Here is a 17,291-nt window from a genome sequence, read left to right as displayed (position 1 = left end):
CAACATTATCATTACAAAAATTATTCATCTTTTCGTCTTCTCCTCCTTTCCTATTACAATCACAAATAATAACAAAAATTAAAATTGAATAGGAAGAATGAATGGGTTGAATGAGATAGAAATGGTGAAATGCGATGAGAGTTATAAAGGCCAAGGAAGCCAAGGATTTCGCTATTGGACCATGAATTCAAAAGATCGAAACCCTCTAGAAGGAGAAGGAAGAAAGAGAAAACATTAGACAACATTGATGATGGCTCTAACAAAGGCGAAGTGATGACGATATGAGTGAGCGACGACTCTAAATGGGTAACAAAGTGAGGCGACAAATCTTGATGTCAATGGTGGTGTGCTCGGCAAAAGAATGTGACAAACTATTGACTTCTTGACCGAGCTTCTTCTCTACTAATTGAGATTCTTACTCGATTTTCTCCCCTTCTGGTCGAGCTTCTTAGCCAAATTTCTCCTTTACTAATAGACCACATAAACAAAAACAGTACACGTCATGAAATAGTATTATCTTGTATGTTTTTTCGTTAATAATTTAAAAAGCATAATAAAAATGATTTAAATTAAACAAAATTTATCAAAATAAAGATATAATTTAATGTGCAAAAAAAATGTGAACCACACTGAACAAATTAGACGACAATAATAACCAAAATAGTATTTTTAAACCTAAAAATAATAATATTTACAATAATATTAATATTTTTTATAATTTATATCTTTTCTTTTCTATTTTTTTTTCATTCACTCATTTACTCTTCCTCTAATCTTCAATCCAATTCAAAGTTAATTGAAAACTTTTAAATTAGTTCTACAGTCGTCACATAAATTCATACAATGATACTATGTGGATTAACAGTTTCTTAAAATACGTCTAATATATATATATATATATATATATATATATATATATATATATATATATATATATATATATATATATATATATATATATATATATATATAGTCGTTAAATTAATGATTACTAGATAGCATTACGTGTTACTAATTACTTTTATTTTTTTTTATAGTAGAATTAAATTAAAAAATTTAGTATTTTAAATTTTAGAAAACTACAAGACTGATTGAATAAATAAATCAATATTTAAAGAATCTTTCCATTATTATTTTTTTAATTAATTCGATGCATCATAGATTTCACGCCATAGTAGGATCCTTCAGTCACTCTCGTTCAAATTGTTTTTTTGGTGGACAAACCTTCAGTTTATTTTGCAACTGCGGTTTAATTAGTTTTCTGTCTTTCTAAACTAAAAGTAAAACAAAATAAAAAAGGTCCTAAAACAAAGTAAAGCCGCATGTCGCTTATTTGTGTTGTCAAATTCATAAATATGAACCAAACTTTCTTAACAAATTTCCTATTCCTACTCTGTCGGATCATCCCTGCATTCCAACCATTACAATGATTCATACTCTTCTTTCTTACCATCTTCACTTCAACATCTCCCTCACTTTCAATCTCTCCAACGCCATGCAGATCACCCATTTTCATCATCTTCTTTTATAAATTACAACCCATCCTCATAATCTGCCTTGCAACACACATACACTGTTATGGCACTTTTTAAGACACGGAAGAGATCATCATCACCATCTTACGTATCAACCCTCACAATAGTTGTGTTCATTGCACTATGTGTTTTTGGCGTGTGGATGCTATCCTCCAAGTCAGTAGTGCCACCTCAAACACACAGCGATGAAGACATTGCAACCCGAACGTCCATTGATACCTCTGCAACCAATGATGAACTCTCTGCCTCCCATGGAATGGCTGAAAAAATTGCAGAAACCAGAAAAGACAGTTCCTCTTCTGTCTTTGGGGACAACCCTGGACAGCTTCCCGATGATGCCATAAAATCTGATGAAAAACATTCCAACATGGAGTCACAAAATCAGCACATCATGGCCAGCATGGACGCACAGCTTTCTGAGGAAAGCTCGTTAACTCAAAAGGAGCAAGCTTCCGTGATACACGAAGCCGGTGCAGATAGTGATGTGAAAATAACTGAGCCTGAGAAAGCTCAGCAAACCGTCACCACGGCTTCTAATAACATAAAAAAGGATGAAGAAATCGCCGCGGCGGCGGTGGAACAGGAGGTACAAAGCATTGGAAAGCAGCAAGACGTTCAAGGTTTTGACACTAAACCGGCGGAAGAAGATATAAACAAGGAACAACTTCGAGAGGACAAAGGCGCGGTTGAAGCAAATCCTAAAGCAGACGTGTTGCAACAGGACCCTGAGGCGGCTTTAAAGGGAACAAGTTCTGAGCAGGTGTCGGAGAAGATTGAAAACCAGAAAGTAGATGTGGTTGAGGTAACGCAGAAACCAAAAGCAGAGAAGAAAGGTCGTAAGTCAAAGAAGCAGTGGTCGACACAAGCTGCTCAGTCACAGAAAGAAAACAAAAGACAGCAAGTTGAATCAAACAGTGAAGAGAAACTTGAAGATCACGAATGGTACCTCTGCAATGTCACTGCCAATGAAGATTATATACCGTGTTTGGACAATGAAAAGGCAGTGAAACAGTTGCGTACCACAAGACACTACGAACACAGGGAAAGGCATTGCCCAAAGGATCCTCCTACTTGTCTCGTCCCACTTCCCAAAGGTTACAGAACGCCCATCGAGTGGCCTAACAGCAGAGATAAGGTGACTTTTTTGCATTATACATCAAATACATTCAAATTAATTAATACACCTTAGCTTTTTTTTTTTTAAAATAAATTAAGTATATAAGTTAGTTTAATTTATATGACAAAAATCCAATTTATTTATTCTCGTTTTTAAGTACTTGTGAAGAAGTTTATTAAAGCGTGGCATTAGTAGTGGAGTCTATCTTTTATATACCTCTGAGGCTAAATTATCAAGTATGTGTGTATATTATATATATTCATCTTACAATCCAATTTAATAATAAAATAATGTACATTAGAATTTGAAGTTAAAAAATTAAGTAATTTTGATCAAAATATTATTATTATTATTTTAAGTTATTAAATAGATGGTTTTTGTTTGATGTGATGACGCATTTGGAAATAGATATGGTACCACAATGTACCACACAAGTTGCTAGCAGAGGTGAAGGGACACCAGAACTGGGTGAAGGTGACCGGAGAGTTCTTGACCTTCCCTGGAGGTGGCACTCAGTTCATTCACGGAGCTCTCCATTACATCGATTTTCTTCAACAGGTCAGAATGAGAATTTCACACTAATACTGCTAATAAATCATAATTTGTGCTAAGTAGTTTTATAATTTGACTCACGTAGGCTCAACCTTCTATTGGATGGGGAAAGCACACACGGGTGATCTTGGATGTTGGGTGTGGGGTTGGTAGCTTTGGAGGGTTTCTATTCGAACGGGATGTTATTACAATGTCTTTTGCACCTAAAGACGAACATGAAGCACAAGTGCAATTTGCCCTTGAAAGAGGAATTCCTGCCATATCTGCTGTTATGGGTTCTCAAAGGCTGCCATTCCCCAGTCTTGTCTTTGATGCTATACATTGTGCACGTTGTCGAGTACCTTGGCATGTAGATGGTTGGTCGTCGTAACAACTATTGATTGTTCATAATGGATGAATTTTTGTGCTAACCATGATTGTTGAATAATGTGAAACTCTTTTCTAGGTGGCATGTTGCTGTTGGAACTGAATCGGCTTTTGAGACCAGGTGGTTTATTTATTTGGTGTGCGACTCCTGTGTACCAGAAGCTTGAAGAAGATGTCGAGATATGGAAGGGTGGGATTATTACATATCATATTTTTTATTTTTACTTTTGAAAAGATAATTAACTTAACGATTTAATAATAGTCACTGACATCCTGTAATGTTATTCCAGAAATGACCACACTGACAAAGTCCATTTGTTGGGTGCTTGTGACCATCAACAAGGATGAACTGAATCAGGTCGGTGCTGCTATTTATCGCAAACCCACTTCCAACGAATGCTACAACCAAAGGGCGCAAAGTGAACCTCCATTGTGCAAGGACGATGATGATCCAAATGCTGCCTGGTAAATCTCTCGCTGTATTGTTTGATATTTGACCAGTAAAGCACATAACAACACCTGTGATCTTGATTGGTCGATTTTACTATATTTCAGGTATGTGCCTCTGCAGGCATGCCTACACAGGGTGCCTGTGGACAAGACTGAGAGAGGAGCCAAATGGCCTGAAGCTTGGCCTCGTCGACTAAATAAACCTCCATATTGGTTAAACAACTCGCAGACTGGTATCTATGGAAAACCACCTGCCCAAGATTTTGCAGCAGATACTAATCGTTGGAAAAATGTTGTGGAGGAGTTGAGCAACATTGGTATAACTTGGACTGACGTGAGAAATGTCATGGACATGCGATCCATCTACGGGGGGTATTGATTCAACTCAGGGTACAACTATTCTACATTTTTATACATACGAAATCCTCAATCTCTGTCTCGTTCGTGCAGATTTGCGGCAGCTCTAAAGGATCTTCCCGTCTGGGTGTTCAATGTGGTGACCGTAGATACTCCGGACACACTTCCTGTCATCTATGAGAGAGGTCTTTTTGGGATATATCATGACTGGTGTGAATCCTTCAGCACGTATCCAAGATCTTATGATCTATTGCATGCAGATAGTCTTTTCTCAAAGCTGAAAGATAGGTATGTATGGGTGGAAGTAGTATGATCCTTTAATTTTCGCTTATACTAGAGAAACTGCATCAGGCTGACCCAGTTCTGCTGTTTTGGCTCTTTAGGTGCAAACTAACAGCTGTTATGGCAGAGGTTGATAGAATAATTAGACCGGGAGGCAAGTTGATTGTCCGTGATGAACCTTCCACCCTCAGCGAAGTGCGAACTTTGTTAAATTCTCTACATTGGGAAATATTACATGACAAAATACAAGAGGGTGTACTTTGTGCAAAAAGAGGCAAATGGAGGCCTACGGCTATAGCAGTGTCCTGATGAAGCGATAGTGGTTTAATTCAAGGAGTCTTTCAATCGAAGCTATGCAGTGGTGGTAAAGTGTATTCGGCTTCTCAACCCCACATGGCACAGCAACTTCCAGAAAACGTCACACTATTATTTTATAGGTTTTCATAGCATGTGTACATCAGTTTTTAGTTTAATTACCCCGAGATTATTACCATATAATGCAAAACTTGTCATAGATGGTGTACCTACCCACTGATTTAGATTTTTACTAGCCAATATAACATGTCTTATTATTCTGTTTTGTACCTGGTTGAGAGTAATAGTTCATGAGTGTAAACTGAGAAAGACAGGAAAAGTTTGACCTTGGTTGATTCGTATCGTAGGATCATAATTTTCTCGCATATTTCAGACATTTTTATGTCTCCACGCCATCATATGGGATTGATTCACCAAAACATCAATGAAGGGGAAATATTCACAAGTAACCAACAGTTTAACCCAGAGAAAAATATACCAACTAGAGCTCAAACTCAACGTTTCAGAGCTCATCCTTTCAATAGTACTACATATCTATACGAAAAATTCATGCGGATTCGAAGCAGAATGAAGAAACGACAGGCTATTCCTGTACTAAAGAATACACACTGTCGCCTATATAACCAAAAATAAAAATGAAATATACTATGCTGCTATAAGCTTGAAAACCTCATTATCAATCAAAGATGTCAGTGTCCACATACCAACGAATAGTAGATGCTACTATGCTAGTGCTCGTAAATCTCTAGCACACCATCAACTTGCACTGAGAAGTTTCTGCAACTCACCACTTTGGACTGCAGCACTGAGATCTGGATTTGCGAAAACAACATAAAAGTAAAAAGACTGAGGGAATGAAATACGGTGAATGAAAAAAAAAACAGATCGAGGGGTTAACTGTAGACCATAGGTAATAACTAACAAGAATAACAGATAGAATTTGTTATTGGTATTTCAAAGTTATAAATGAGATCGCATCTGCAAAGAATTGATAATTAATAAAATTAGTTTTGAACTTTATTTTTGGTCAGCCAAAAGATAATTTTACAACAAAAGGGTGCAATGGGTACCCAACTCACATATAAATTCAAAAATTCATGTCTGAATGTTTTTATTCTAAAATAATGTTAAAAACCTGGTATAATTTTTACCTATCACAAAATCTACAACTCTACAAGTGACTCTAACTCAATCAATTTTGGTTCCTAAACAATCCCTCACTCTAACTGGACAAGAAAATATTCATCTAAAATCAAGTTAATTGGTAATTCAACTGTGAGTATGAGTAGCAATTTAGAACTAACCATCTGATCCACCAATATGCTTGCCATTCACAAATACTTGTGGCACTGTCCTTCGACCGATCAAATCCAGAATAACACTCTGAATTTCATACCCGTCATCTACAGGAGGAAATAACACAAGCACCGTGACCCACGTGAAAAGTTTGAACAACGAGAGAAATTTTAACATGACAGACGCAAACTGGCTAGTTATGATTACCTCGTAAATCGAGCTCCACCACAAACGGTTTCTCATTTAGTTCAGCAAGTATGCGTTTGGCGCGCAAGCAATAGCTACGAACAAAAAACAGAGTAGAAAACCCTAATTGTTGAGACAATATTGCATCAAACGGAATGAAGGAAAAGGGGAGTGATATCGGATAAAAGGAAAAGGGAGAAATTAGAAGGAACGCACGGGCAATAGGATTTGGAGAAAACGGTGATTCTGTTGGAGTAGATGGCGTTTTGAACGAAGGCGGAAACAGAATTAGAGGCTTGGACGTGCAGTGTTCCAAACCACAACACAAAAACAGTCAACGTCACCCTTACAATCATACTCCACCTTAACCCCATCATCATTTTCCTTCTCTTTCTCAAATACACTGTTCCTTTCCTTCCTGTTCTTCGATGGTCGCAGTACAGCAAATTTCTCAAAACGCAATGCAAAATCGCTGAAACTCAAGGAAAGCATCTATTTTTTCTAACATACATAGGAGTTCTTCAATTAACTTAATTTAATTATTTTTTACAAACTTTAATTTTAATTTTTACCTTATTTTACAACTATGATATGAAAAGGAATATTAAATATTCATGTCATAGAAAATATCAAATTGTCTTTTTTTTCACTTATATTTTTTCCTTTTTCCAGTTTGTCTTTTTTTTTTTCTTTCTTAACCTCATGTTGTATCTTCTAATCTTTCACGCAATATTATATCTCTATTGTTCTTTGGTTTATTATTATTGATCATGAGGACTTCTTTATTTCGCCACTTTGAAAAAAAAAAACTTCAATCATCCTTCAATTCAAAGAATGGAATAAATTAGAGCGATACACATTTTATTTTTTTATCCCTTTGGTATCTGAAAATATATTTTAACTAATAATCTATATAAAGTGCATAAACAATGCACCTGTTTTATGAGTATTTATGGTTTATGCAATGAAAATAATAGTTAGACTCATAAATTACGAAAGTTACATCCTCATCCTTCTTTTTCCTTTTCCATCTCATCATTCTTGTTTAAATATTTCAATCCAAATTTAATATTCTTACTTTTATTAGTTTATTTTCTTTATTTACGATATATCGATCTATCCAAATAAAGAATTACAGAACCTATTTATATATAAAATTTAATAATAAAATCATTTATATTATTTAAAAAGTTGTTTTTTAATTTGAAAAATAATTAAATTAACATTTTCAATTTGAATAAAATTTAAATAATAATGTTAAATTTTTATTAAAATATTAAATAACATATTTTATTTAAATAACATTTCAGCAATTAATATTAATTTTTTATTAAAATATTAAATTATTAGTTTATATTCAAATAAAATTTAATCACTAATATCAATAATGATTAATTTTATTAAATTTATAAATTTATTAAAAATAAAAATGTCTAATAATTATTGAAATAATGTAATTAGTTAAGTATAGTAATTTATATGAATACTTTAATTTGAAAAAGAGTTAAAGTTATTATAAAAGAAATTTCAGTCTATTTTTCATTTCAAGTGAAGAATAAAAGTTGTTTTCTAAGAAACTAATTTCTGAAAACAACAACTGATAAATCTATTCCGTAAATTTTTTGCTAATAACTTTGTTTGGAAAAGGATTTATTGTGTGGAAACAATACGGTAATAATAAGCTGCTGGAAAACTGAGATGAATAACACTGTCGGTCAAACTCCTGGGAGAAAAAGTCACTGTTGATTGAAGGAAGCTTCTCATCACCACACACGAAAAGAAGTGGAACAGAACCCCCCCTTTTGCTGAAGATCAAGTCTTCTCCTCTTGTTGGGAGATCCTAACTGCAGCAGACGATGGCCGAGGTTGCCGTGTCAACCGTTGCTACAAAGCTGACGGAGCTACTGGTGGAGCAAGCAGCGGTGGCGGTTTCACAGCTTGCAGGGGTAAGAGGGCAGGTGGAAAATTTGAAGAACGAATTGGGGTGGATGCAGAGCTTTCTCAGGGATGCAGATGCCAAACAAGAAGGCAGCGACCGAGTTCGCTTGTGGGTGTCGGAAATCAGAGACGTGGCTTTCGAGGCAGAAGAACTAATAGAAACCTACGTGTACAACACAACCATGCAGAGGCAGTTGGACAAGGTGTTCAGACCTTTTCATCTGTACAAGGTCAGAACCAGGATCGACAAGATCCTGTCCAAGATCAAGAGTATATCCGGCAGGCGGGAAACCTACGGCGTCGTAATGACAGGTCATGATGGTAATAATAGTAATGAAAGGTTGAGGCAGTGGAGACAGCCTTCTCCTTCTTCTGAGGAAGAGTATCTTATTGAGCTTGAAGATGACATGGAGTTATTTCTTAGCCAGTTGCTTGCCCTGGAACCAAACCCTTACGTAGTTTCTATAGTTGGCATGGGGGGTTTGGGGAAAACCACTTTGGCTAAGAAGCTCTACAATCACAATAAAATTACCAACCATTTTGATTGTAAAGCGTGGGTGTATGTCTCTAAAGAGTATAGGAGGATAGATGTTCTGCAAGGGATTCTGAGGGATGTGGATGGTGCCCCCAGACATGAAATGGGGAGAATACCTGAGGAAGAGTTTATCAACAAGCTGCGCACTGTGTTGAGCGAGAAAAGGTATTTGGTGGTGCTTGATGACATTTGGGGGATGGAGGTTTGGGATGGGTTAAAATCTGCCTTTCCTAGAGGGAAGATGGGAAGCAAGATATTGCTGACCACAAGGAACTGGGATGTTGCTTTACATGCTGATGCCTGTAGTAATCCTCATCAGTTGCGGCCATTGACAGCAGATGAGAGTTTGAGATTGCTCAGTAACAAAGCTTTTCCTGGAACGAACGGCATCCCCGCAGAGTTAAAGGATCTTGCGACGGAGATTGTGGTCAAATGTGGAGGTTTGCCTCTGGCTGTGGTAGTGGTCGGTGGTTTGCTGTCTAGGAAGCTCAAGTCAAGTGGGGAGTGGAAACGGGTGCTGCAAAATATCAGCTGGTACTTGCTAGAAGAGCAAGAGAAGATAGCAAGAATTTTGGCTTTAAGCTACAATGATTTGCCTTCTCATTTAAAGTCGTGTTTTTTGTATTTGGGTCTTTTCCCGGAAGGTATGAACATTCAGACAAAAAAATTGATCAGACTATGGGTAGCGGAGGGATTTCTTCCGCAAGAAGGAGAAGAAACTGCTGAAGGTGTTGCCCAGAAATATTTGAATGAGTTGATTGGTAGGTGCATGATTCAAGTGGGAACAGTGAGCTCGTTAGGCAGAGTCAAAACAATTCGCATCCACCATCTCCTCAGGGATCTTTCACTCTCTAAAGGAAAAGAGGAATATTTTCTCAAAATATTTCAAGGTGATGTGACAGGTCCATCCACTAAAGCCCGGCGCCAGTCCATGCATTCTTGCGATGAGAGGTATGACTTCTTAAAACACAATGCGCATCATTCACGTTCCTTGCTGTTCTTCAACAGAGAATATAATGCAGATATAGCCAGGAAACCCTGGCTTCCTTTAAATTTTCAGCAAGAAAAGAAGTTGAATTTCATCTACAGGAAATTTAAGCTACTCAGGGTATTAGAATTAGATGGTGTTCGGGTAGTTAGCCTGCCAAGCACAATAGGGGACTTGATTCAGTTGAGGTATCTAGGATTGAGGAAGACTAATCTAGAAGAAGAACTTCCACTTTCCATTGGAAATTTGCTAAACCTGCAGACACTTGATCTAAGTTATTGTGTCTTTTTGAAGAAAATACCAAACGTAATTTGGAAGTTGGTGAATTTGAGACATCTGCTCCTGTACACTCCTTTTGATTCTCCGGATAGTGGCCATCTACGGTTGGACACATTAACCAATCTACAAACCCTACCTCACATTGAGGCTGGAAACTGGATAGTCGATGGTGGTTTAGCGAATATGGTTAACCTTAGGCAATTGGGGATTTGTGAATTATCAGGACAATTGGTGAATTCTGTACTTTCTACCGCACAAGGATTACGGAACCTTTGTTCACTGTCACTATCACTTCAATCTGAAGAGGATGAATTTCCAATCTTTATGCAGCTGTCTCAGTGCACTCATCTCCAGAAGCTCTCTTTAAATGGAAAGATCAAGAAGCTACCTGATCCACATGAGTTCCCTCCAAACCTCTTAAAACTAACTCTACATAACTCCCACCTACAGAAGGAGTCTATTGCCAAACTGGAGAGATTACCAAACCTTAAGATGCTCGTTTTGGGTAAAAGGGCATACAATTGGCCGAAACTGACTTTCAATTCCGAAGGGTTTTCACAATTGCATATTTTGCGACTTCATTTGAAAGAATTGGAGGATTGGACAGTTGAGCAAAGTTCAATGCCAAGGCTTGAGTACATCGTTATTGATCGTTGTGAGAAATTGAAAACGATTCCGGAAGGACTGAAAGCTATCACTTCTCTGAAGAAATTAAAAATTATAGGAATGCCTGTAGAATTTGAACATAAACTTCGGACTAAAGATATCTCCGAGTTCACAAATACTCCGGTAATTGAATCAACTACAGACATTTTGGCATTTGGTACGCTACTTTATTCACCTATCTGATACAAGATTTGATGCGAAGTACATTGTAAGTAAATGCAAAGAATTTAGAAAACTTACTTTCATTATTGCATATCACACTGCAGATTAATCGCTGGCGCAATGTTGGTGATAATGATAAGAGACCCACACCTTCATCTATGGAATGGAAGCATTTGCAAGTTCTGACACTCAATAGTTCAGGATCCTGCTTCAATTTTTTTTTTTGGCAAAATGCATCTTCTTGACAATGGTTCAAGCACTGATCAGTCTTTTTCACTTCTGTTCACGCAGGATCTTACTCTTTTTCAAAATCTTTGGGAATGGCTTCTGGTAACTACTCATGTAAACAGTACAGGGATTTGCCACAAGAGAGCATTTCTCTGAGATTGAACAGCTGAGACAAATGGATAGCTCAGTCACACGTAAATGGCCGAGATTTATCTCAATTTTTTAATTTATGGTTTTAATTTTTTTAATGTGGCCAGAAAAGGGTCCTGGATATTCATTGTTCTTTCGTTTTTTGCCGAACGTCACTATCACAAACAATTCTTTTTCATTTACAGCAAAAGCTGAAACGTTAGAAAGAATTTCAGTGCTAATGTAATGCAGCACAGTGCCTCGGGTATAGCAAACCTTGTCGCAGCAGCTATACAAGAAAAAATAATTTGTCATTATTACTCTCAATAATCAAGTTGTAAGTTCTGTACATCATTCTGTTAAGACATTTGTATCCATCTCATTGCTACCCCTGTTCTCAAGGATGAATGATTACCTAATTGCAAGTTGTTAAAATTGAAAATAATGTATAATGATTGATGGAAGAAGTACAAAAGGATTATATCTCAAAGCTTAACCATTACACAAAAACCATAAATAAAATGCTCAACCACTTAACGGAAGCAAACAAGACAAATGCTTAACTACAATAAAGGCAAAAAGTAGACAAAAACAATCCCACTGTTTAACCATCTGTCGCAACCGGAATCGCGACGGGACGACGATCCAATAAAAGAAGATAATAAATTTTGAAAAAAAGAGATTTTGGAGTCGCCACCATAGTTTATTCTGGAAAACTACGGAAAAACCATAAAATGATAAGGCATGGTCAAATTGAACCAGATTCTTGGTTCGGGAGTCGGTTACGTGTAGGGAAGGTATCAGCACCCTACAACGCCTGCCCTAAGGCAGTACCTTTAACTAAATGCGCGAATGAGGATGTGGTTTTCAAAGTGTTTAACATTCCCTTGAAATAAAACTCTAAAGAAACAAACAATATTTTTTAGCTTTTTGGGCCCGACAAGGATTGACCTTGCTCCTACGTATTCTCATGCAGAATGAGAAATCAGGGTTCCGTAGTTCATTTGAAAATTGTTTGAGAAAATTGTGTCTTAAAAATTGCTTGGAAAAATTGTTTGGAAAGTGATTTGGATTTTTGGGAAAATGAGCCTGACAAGGACTAGCCTTGCTCCTACGTATCTCCACTTTTGATGGAGAATCAAGGATCACGTAGTTCTGCAAGGCAATATTGATTGTTGTTTGAAAATATGATGTTTTTAGTTTTTGAAGATTTTTTATGTTTTTGGTATTTTCATTGTAGAAAAGAGAAAAGGTTCGTAGCACAAGGACGATGCGTGCGATCACACATGTGCCTAAACCTTTGAAACATATTTTTTTGCGTAATGAGTACTAGGCTGATGCGTACGATCGCACGAGCACTCACACGGCTTTTTTTCCTTTTTATTGTTTTGCGTAATGAGTACTAGGCTGATGCGTACGATCGCACGAGCACTCACACGGCTTTCTCTTTTATTGTTTTGCGTAATGAGTACTAGGCTGATGCGTACGATCGCACAAGCACTCACACGGCTTTTTATTTATTTTATATTTGGGCAATAAGTACTAGGCTGATGCGTACGATCGCACGAGTACTCATACCGAGATTTATTACATTAAATGTTTTTTTTTTTGTTTTATATATTTTTCTATTTACAATTTTTATAATTTTTAAGTAAAACAGCACAAATAAGTTTACTAAATAAAACAAAGGGGTGAGAGTTACCGTACAAGGGGTGAGAAAAATAATAATAAAAAAAAACATAAAAAAAACAAAGCCCGACGTGAATAGGGATGCCGAACGTTCCGTCGCAGGCGATCGTGCAGTTCGTGGTAGAGACCGAACGTACGTTGGGAAAGGAGGTGAATGACGAGTGCTCGTTGGGGACGAGCGTTCGTTGGGCGATGATGAACGTTCGTAGGTGGAGATAACGAGCGGACGTTGAGAACAGGAGAGTGGATGACGAGCGCTCGTTGGTGGAGATGTCGGACGGACGCTGGAAGAGGAGGCTTAATGACGAGCGCTCGTTGGGGACAATGGGGACGGACGTTCGTTGTGGAAGATGTCGGACGGACGCTGGAAGAGGAGACTTAATGACGAGCGCTCGCATGGGCGAGCGTTCGTTGGGGAAATGGGGACGGACGTTCGTTGTGGAAGATGTCGGACGGACGCTGGAAGAGGAGACCTAATGACGAGCGCTCGCATGGGCGAGCGTTCGTTGGGGAAATGGGGACGGACGTTCGTTGTGGAAGATGTCGGACGGACGCTGGAAGAGGAGACTTAATGACGAGCGCTCGCATGGGCGAGCGTTCGTTGGGGAAATGGGGACGGACGTTCATTGTGGAAGATGTCGGACGGACGCTGGAAGAGGAGACTTAATGACGAGCGCTCGTTGGGGACGAGCGTTCGATGAAGGACGGATGCTGAGAAATGGGTTGAATGACGAGCGTTCGTTGGAGCATATGCGAACGGACGCTGGGAAACGGGTTGAATGACGAGCGTTCGTTTGGGCGAGCGTTCGTTTGGGCGAGCGTTCGTTCAGACGAGCGTTCGTTGTGGAAAATGTCGGACGGGAAGAGGAGGCTTAATGACGAGCGCTCGCATGGGCGAGCGTTCGTTGGGGAAATGGGGACGGACGTTCGTTGTGGAAGATGTCGGACGTATAGTGGATGGCGGAGTTGAAGACGATGAAGATGAATATGAAGATGGTGGAAGTTTGAAGTGGAAGCGTGAAGGTGGTGGGTTTCGTGGTGACGAGAGAAGAAGTTGATGGTGGCTGGGATGGAGGTTGTTTGACAGTGGAGGTGCTATAGGGATGTTGGTGACACTCGCGGTGGCTGGTGGTGATGTTGGCCGTTAGGAAGTTAGGCCGTGAGTTGTTTCCTGGGGTTCTTTCGGTATTGTCAGAGAAAGATGAGGGGTGATAGCCGTGAGGTATGGGTTGAAGATGATGGAGGTGGTGACGATGGCCAGAGGTTGGAGTTCGGCTGTGAGGTGTTTTTGAAAGGATGAAGATTCAGTTGGAAGTAAAGGCTGTGAGGTCAGGATGAAGAAGTAGAGGGAGTCAGTGCCCCCCAGGTATCGGAGATGATGAAGAAGAAGTTGAAGCTGTTGGCCGAATGGTGACAATGAAGATGGTGGGTGTTGGGGACCTGAAGGAATCGGAGATGAAGACAGAGGAAGATGTGGGATTCGAAGGAGGTGTTGCACGGGGAAGAAAATGGATTCGGCGGGGGCGCATGGTTGGGAATGATGAGCCGAGGGGTGGCAAATGAGTATGGTTGATGATTGAGGGAGGGAGAGTACCGCGCCGAGAGAGTTCTCGGTGGTTGGGAGAGCGGTTCCAGTGGAGGACGGAATGGTTCAGTGAGGATGAAAACACTGTTCAACTATCTTTGTCATCCCATTTACTGTTTCAAAATGTTGATCGTAGGGAATGGACAGAGAGGTGTAAGCCTATTTTTGATCGAAATGGCACAAAAGAAGCGGGTAAGAGTGGGTCCGGGGAGATGATGATGATAACAGCGAACATAAACCAATATCCTCAACCAGAGGAATCAGAGACAGTCATAGGCAAACCTAGCAACTTCAACAGACATACATGCATACGTGCAAGAGCAAGCAAACAACTCGTTAAAACAACATTACTTACCTCTCGAAGATCCGTTTTTTATGGTAAGCTTGTGTTTCCAATGAATCCCCTCCTCCCTTAGGTAGCCGACTTCTCCCTTCTCTTTGCTGTGAATCCTCTCTCCCTCAACCGAGAATGGTAGTGGCTGCTGAACGTGTGCTTTCTAGGTGGCTTGTAGACCAAACTCAACTTGCTTCTTCTCCCATGCAACGTTACAAGAATGACTGTGTTCCTCCCTTAGTAGTGCAGCTGGTTGTGTACGTTCTAAGGGCAGTTTATGCGTGTGTTTGGAGGGAGGTTCCAGTGGGGAATGGAATGGTGATGTCGGCAGAGGTGTATGATTGCTGATGGAAGATGAGTTTGGTGGCATCTGTTACAAGACCCGTATGATGGGTTCACAGATTTGGGGTTTCGAAGTAGTTATGGGAGATGGCTCTTGAAGATTGGTTCCTCTTTGTTAAACCTCGAGTCCTCCTCCTCAGAAAAATGGATGATCCCCCTCCTTCGTTCTAGTCTCCTCCTTTTATCTTTCAAGCTTGCATGGTGGCAAACACAATAGAATCACGGACGTTTTCTTGCTCCCCACTTCCAAAAAAAAACAACTCCCGTGACTTCTAATTACTTCCCGTGACCTCTCCTTCATTTATCTTCAGCACACTTTCTTCAATCAAAGCTCCTTCCTTGTTGCCCACTGGAACAAGAATGTGTGTGTGGGTCATGCTCTGATACATTCTACTCCCGCATTCCATGCTCCAATATTTTAATAAAATGTACTCAGCTTCAATACAGTTTTATCTCTAGTGACTTCATACAATTAATTAATCACCACATTGTGCATGGAGAGAGGGCCCTCCATTCTTATCACGGTGCTTCCCTTCTCGGCTAGGTGCAGCTCCAGCCCAGAATCAGCGTGCCATCATCTTCCATTCATCACCACCGTAGCTTCATTTGTCAAGCTTCTATCGCGACACCACTTCATCTTCCTTGCTTCACCGTGCAATCACGTTGCAGCTGGTCCCAAACGTCCCAGTTCTCTGCTTGCTGGACATGCTTTCTGCTGCCTTCATCCGTGACCCTCTCTGCACTCTGCTGGAGCTGCTTCAACACATCCCCATCATTCTCCAAAATAAGTGGCAAGTGGTGGTTGTGGTTCACTCTCCCTCTCGGTGTGCTCATTGACCGCCTTCTTGTCAAGTGGTTCTTCCATGTCATCAGAACACCATTTTATTCTCCTTCTTCCATGTCCCTCCACCTTCACGTGCATGTGCTGACCAAACTGCATCCACTTACACATGTGTTCCTGGGAAAACCTGCTTACTGCTGTGTGTGTCTTAGAGCTGTTGCTCTGGACGTGACAGAGTTGGAGCATGGAGGTTAATGATGATAGGTGGGAACCTCTGCTGTCCGTCACATGCTCACCAAACCAAACGAAAGTGAATACAAAAAAAACATAGCAGCTGCTCTTTCTTTATTCAAATGAAGCCATTACTTCAATGTGCCTCCAGCTTGCTTTCACGCGGCAGCACCTCCTTGCCAGTGCACTTACACTATTTTTCTGCATGCTTCTTACCATCTTCACGTGCTGCCGTGCCTCTTTGTTTCGCTGCCATGTGCGTCTCAAGCTGGATGAAATTTGTTGCTGCAGGCCGTGAGCTTCTCAACTGCTGGATGGCGACCGTGGCAGCTGCTGGATTGGACGTGGAGTGTTGGCTGGTGATGGTAGCTGCCGTGGTTGGAGGAGAGGAAGAAGATGAGTGTCGTGGTAGCAGGGAGGTTGAACGTAGAAGGAGATGATGAGGACGGTGAGATTGGGTTGAATGGTGGTGATGTGGTGATTCACGGGTGTGGTTGCTTGCAGGTCCGGTGCTGGAGGTGGTGAGGTCAGAGGTAGACGATGGTAGCGAAGTGGGTTGGTCTGAGATTGTGAAATGGTTGTGATGGAATGATGGGTTGCGTTCAGCTTCATGATGGCTGGATATGGGTGGCACTGTGCCTTGGCTACCGATATGGTGGTTACAATGGTCGTGTGATGAGTGAAATATATTGAAAGAGATGAATGGAGGGAAACATAAATGACGAGAAGTTTCGGCCGAGGCCTTGTATTTTTGTTGTGATTGAACCGAGAATTGGTAGATACTCTTGAAGCTTTCTGTAACTTCTCAGAGTAGTTTCCTCGTCTTTGCTCTTTTTCAGTCTCCTCTTTTCTTTCAAGCCCTTTTTTTTTAGTAGCTTCCGGGAGGCAAGTGGAATAAAGTCTGCAGCATCCAAACATGCCAGGCACATGGGAGGTAACCACTAGTGG

At 39.9% G+C, this 17,291-nt stretch overlaps 3 protein-coding genes across 5 annotated transcripts; 2 read left to right on the top strand and 1 right to left on the bottom strand.

Annotated features, from left to right (window-relative positions):
• Window positions 1–1,578: 1,578 nt before the first annotated feature.
• Window positions 1,579–5,309, top strand: LOC108335515 (probable methyltransferase PMT27). The gene is made up of 9 exons (XM_052869546.1): window positions 1,579–2,246; window positions 2,286–2,670; window positions 3,061–3,210; window positions 3,290–3,560; window positions 3,650–3,760; window positions 3,861–4,035; window positions 4,126–4,392; window positions 4,471–4,665; window positions 4,761–5,309. Exons 1-9 carry the CDS (start codon window positions 1,579–1,581, stop codon window positions 4,966–4,968), a joined length of 2,430 nt encoding a protein of 809 aa, XP_052725506.1. The 3' UTR covers window positions 4,969–5,309.
• Window positions 5,310–5,410: 101 nt separating this feature from the next.
• LOC108335371 (glutaredoxin-C3) lies at window positions 5,411–6,962 on the bottom strand. The gene is made up of 4 exons (XM_017571382.2): window positions 6,673–6,962; window positions 6,478–6,551; window positions 6,279–6,377; window positions 5,411–5,786 (listed from the first exon to the last, which is right to left on the bottom strand). The coding sequence occupies exons 1-4, from the start codon at window positions 6,834–6,836 to the stop codon at window positions 5,731–5,733; spliced, it is 393 nt and encodes a 130-aa protein (XP_017426871.1). The 5' UTR covers window positions 6,837–6,962; the 3' UTR covers window positions 5,411–5,730.
• A 1,176-nt stretch (window positions 6,963–8,138) lies between these two features.
• On the top strand, window positions 8,139–11,695 carry LOC108336024 (disease resistance protein RPP8). 3 transcript variants are annotated; one of them, XR_008245679.1, is made up of 3 exons: window positions 8,139–11,019; window positions 11,129–11,203; window positions 11,316–11,695. XR_008245679.1 is itself a non-coding variant. In XM_017572306.2 (2 exons), exons 1-2 carry the CDS (start codon window positions 8,313–8,315, stop codon window positions 11,131–11,133), a joined length of 2,712 nt encoding a protein of 903 aa, XP_017427795.1. In that variant the 5' UTR covers window positions 8,139–8,312; the 3' UTR covers window positions 11,134–11,695. The 3 variants fall into 3 exon arrangements, 1 of the variants encoding a protein (XP_017427795.1); XR_001832799.2 differs by having other exon boundaries at window positions 11,129–11,219; XM_017572306.2 differs by having other exon boundaries at window positions 11,129–11,695.
• The last annotated feature ends 5,596 nt before the right edge of the window (window positions 11,696–17,291 follow it).

The sequence above is a fragment of the Vigna angularis genome, chromosome 10 (assembly GCF_016808095.1).
Source record: "Vigna angularis cultivar LongXiaoDou No.4 chromosome 10, ASM1680809v1, whole genome shotgun sequence".
In the NCBI taxonomy this organism is placed as follows: domain Eukaryota; kingdom Viridiplantae; phylum Streptophyta; class Magnoliopsida; order Fabales; family Fabaceae; genus Vigna; species Vigna angularis.
This window is presented reverse-complemented; position numbering and strand designations above follow the sequence as displayed.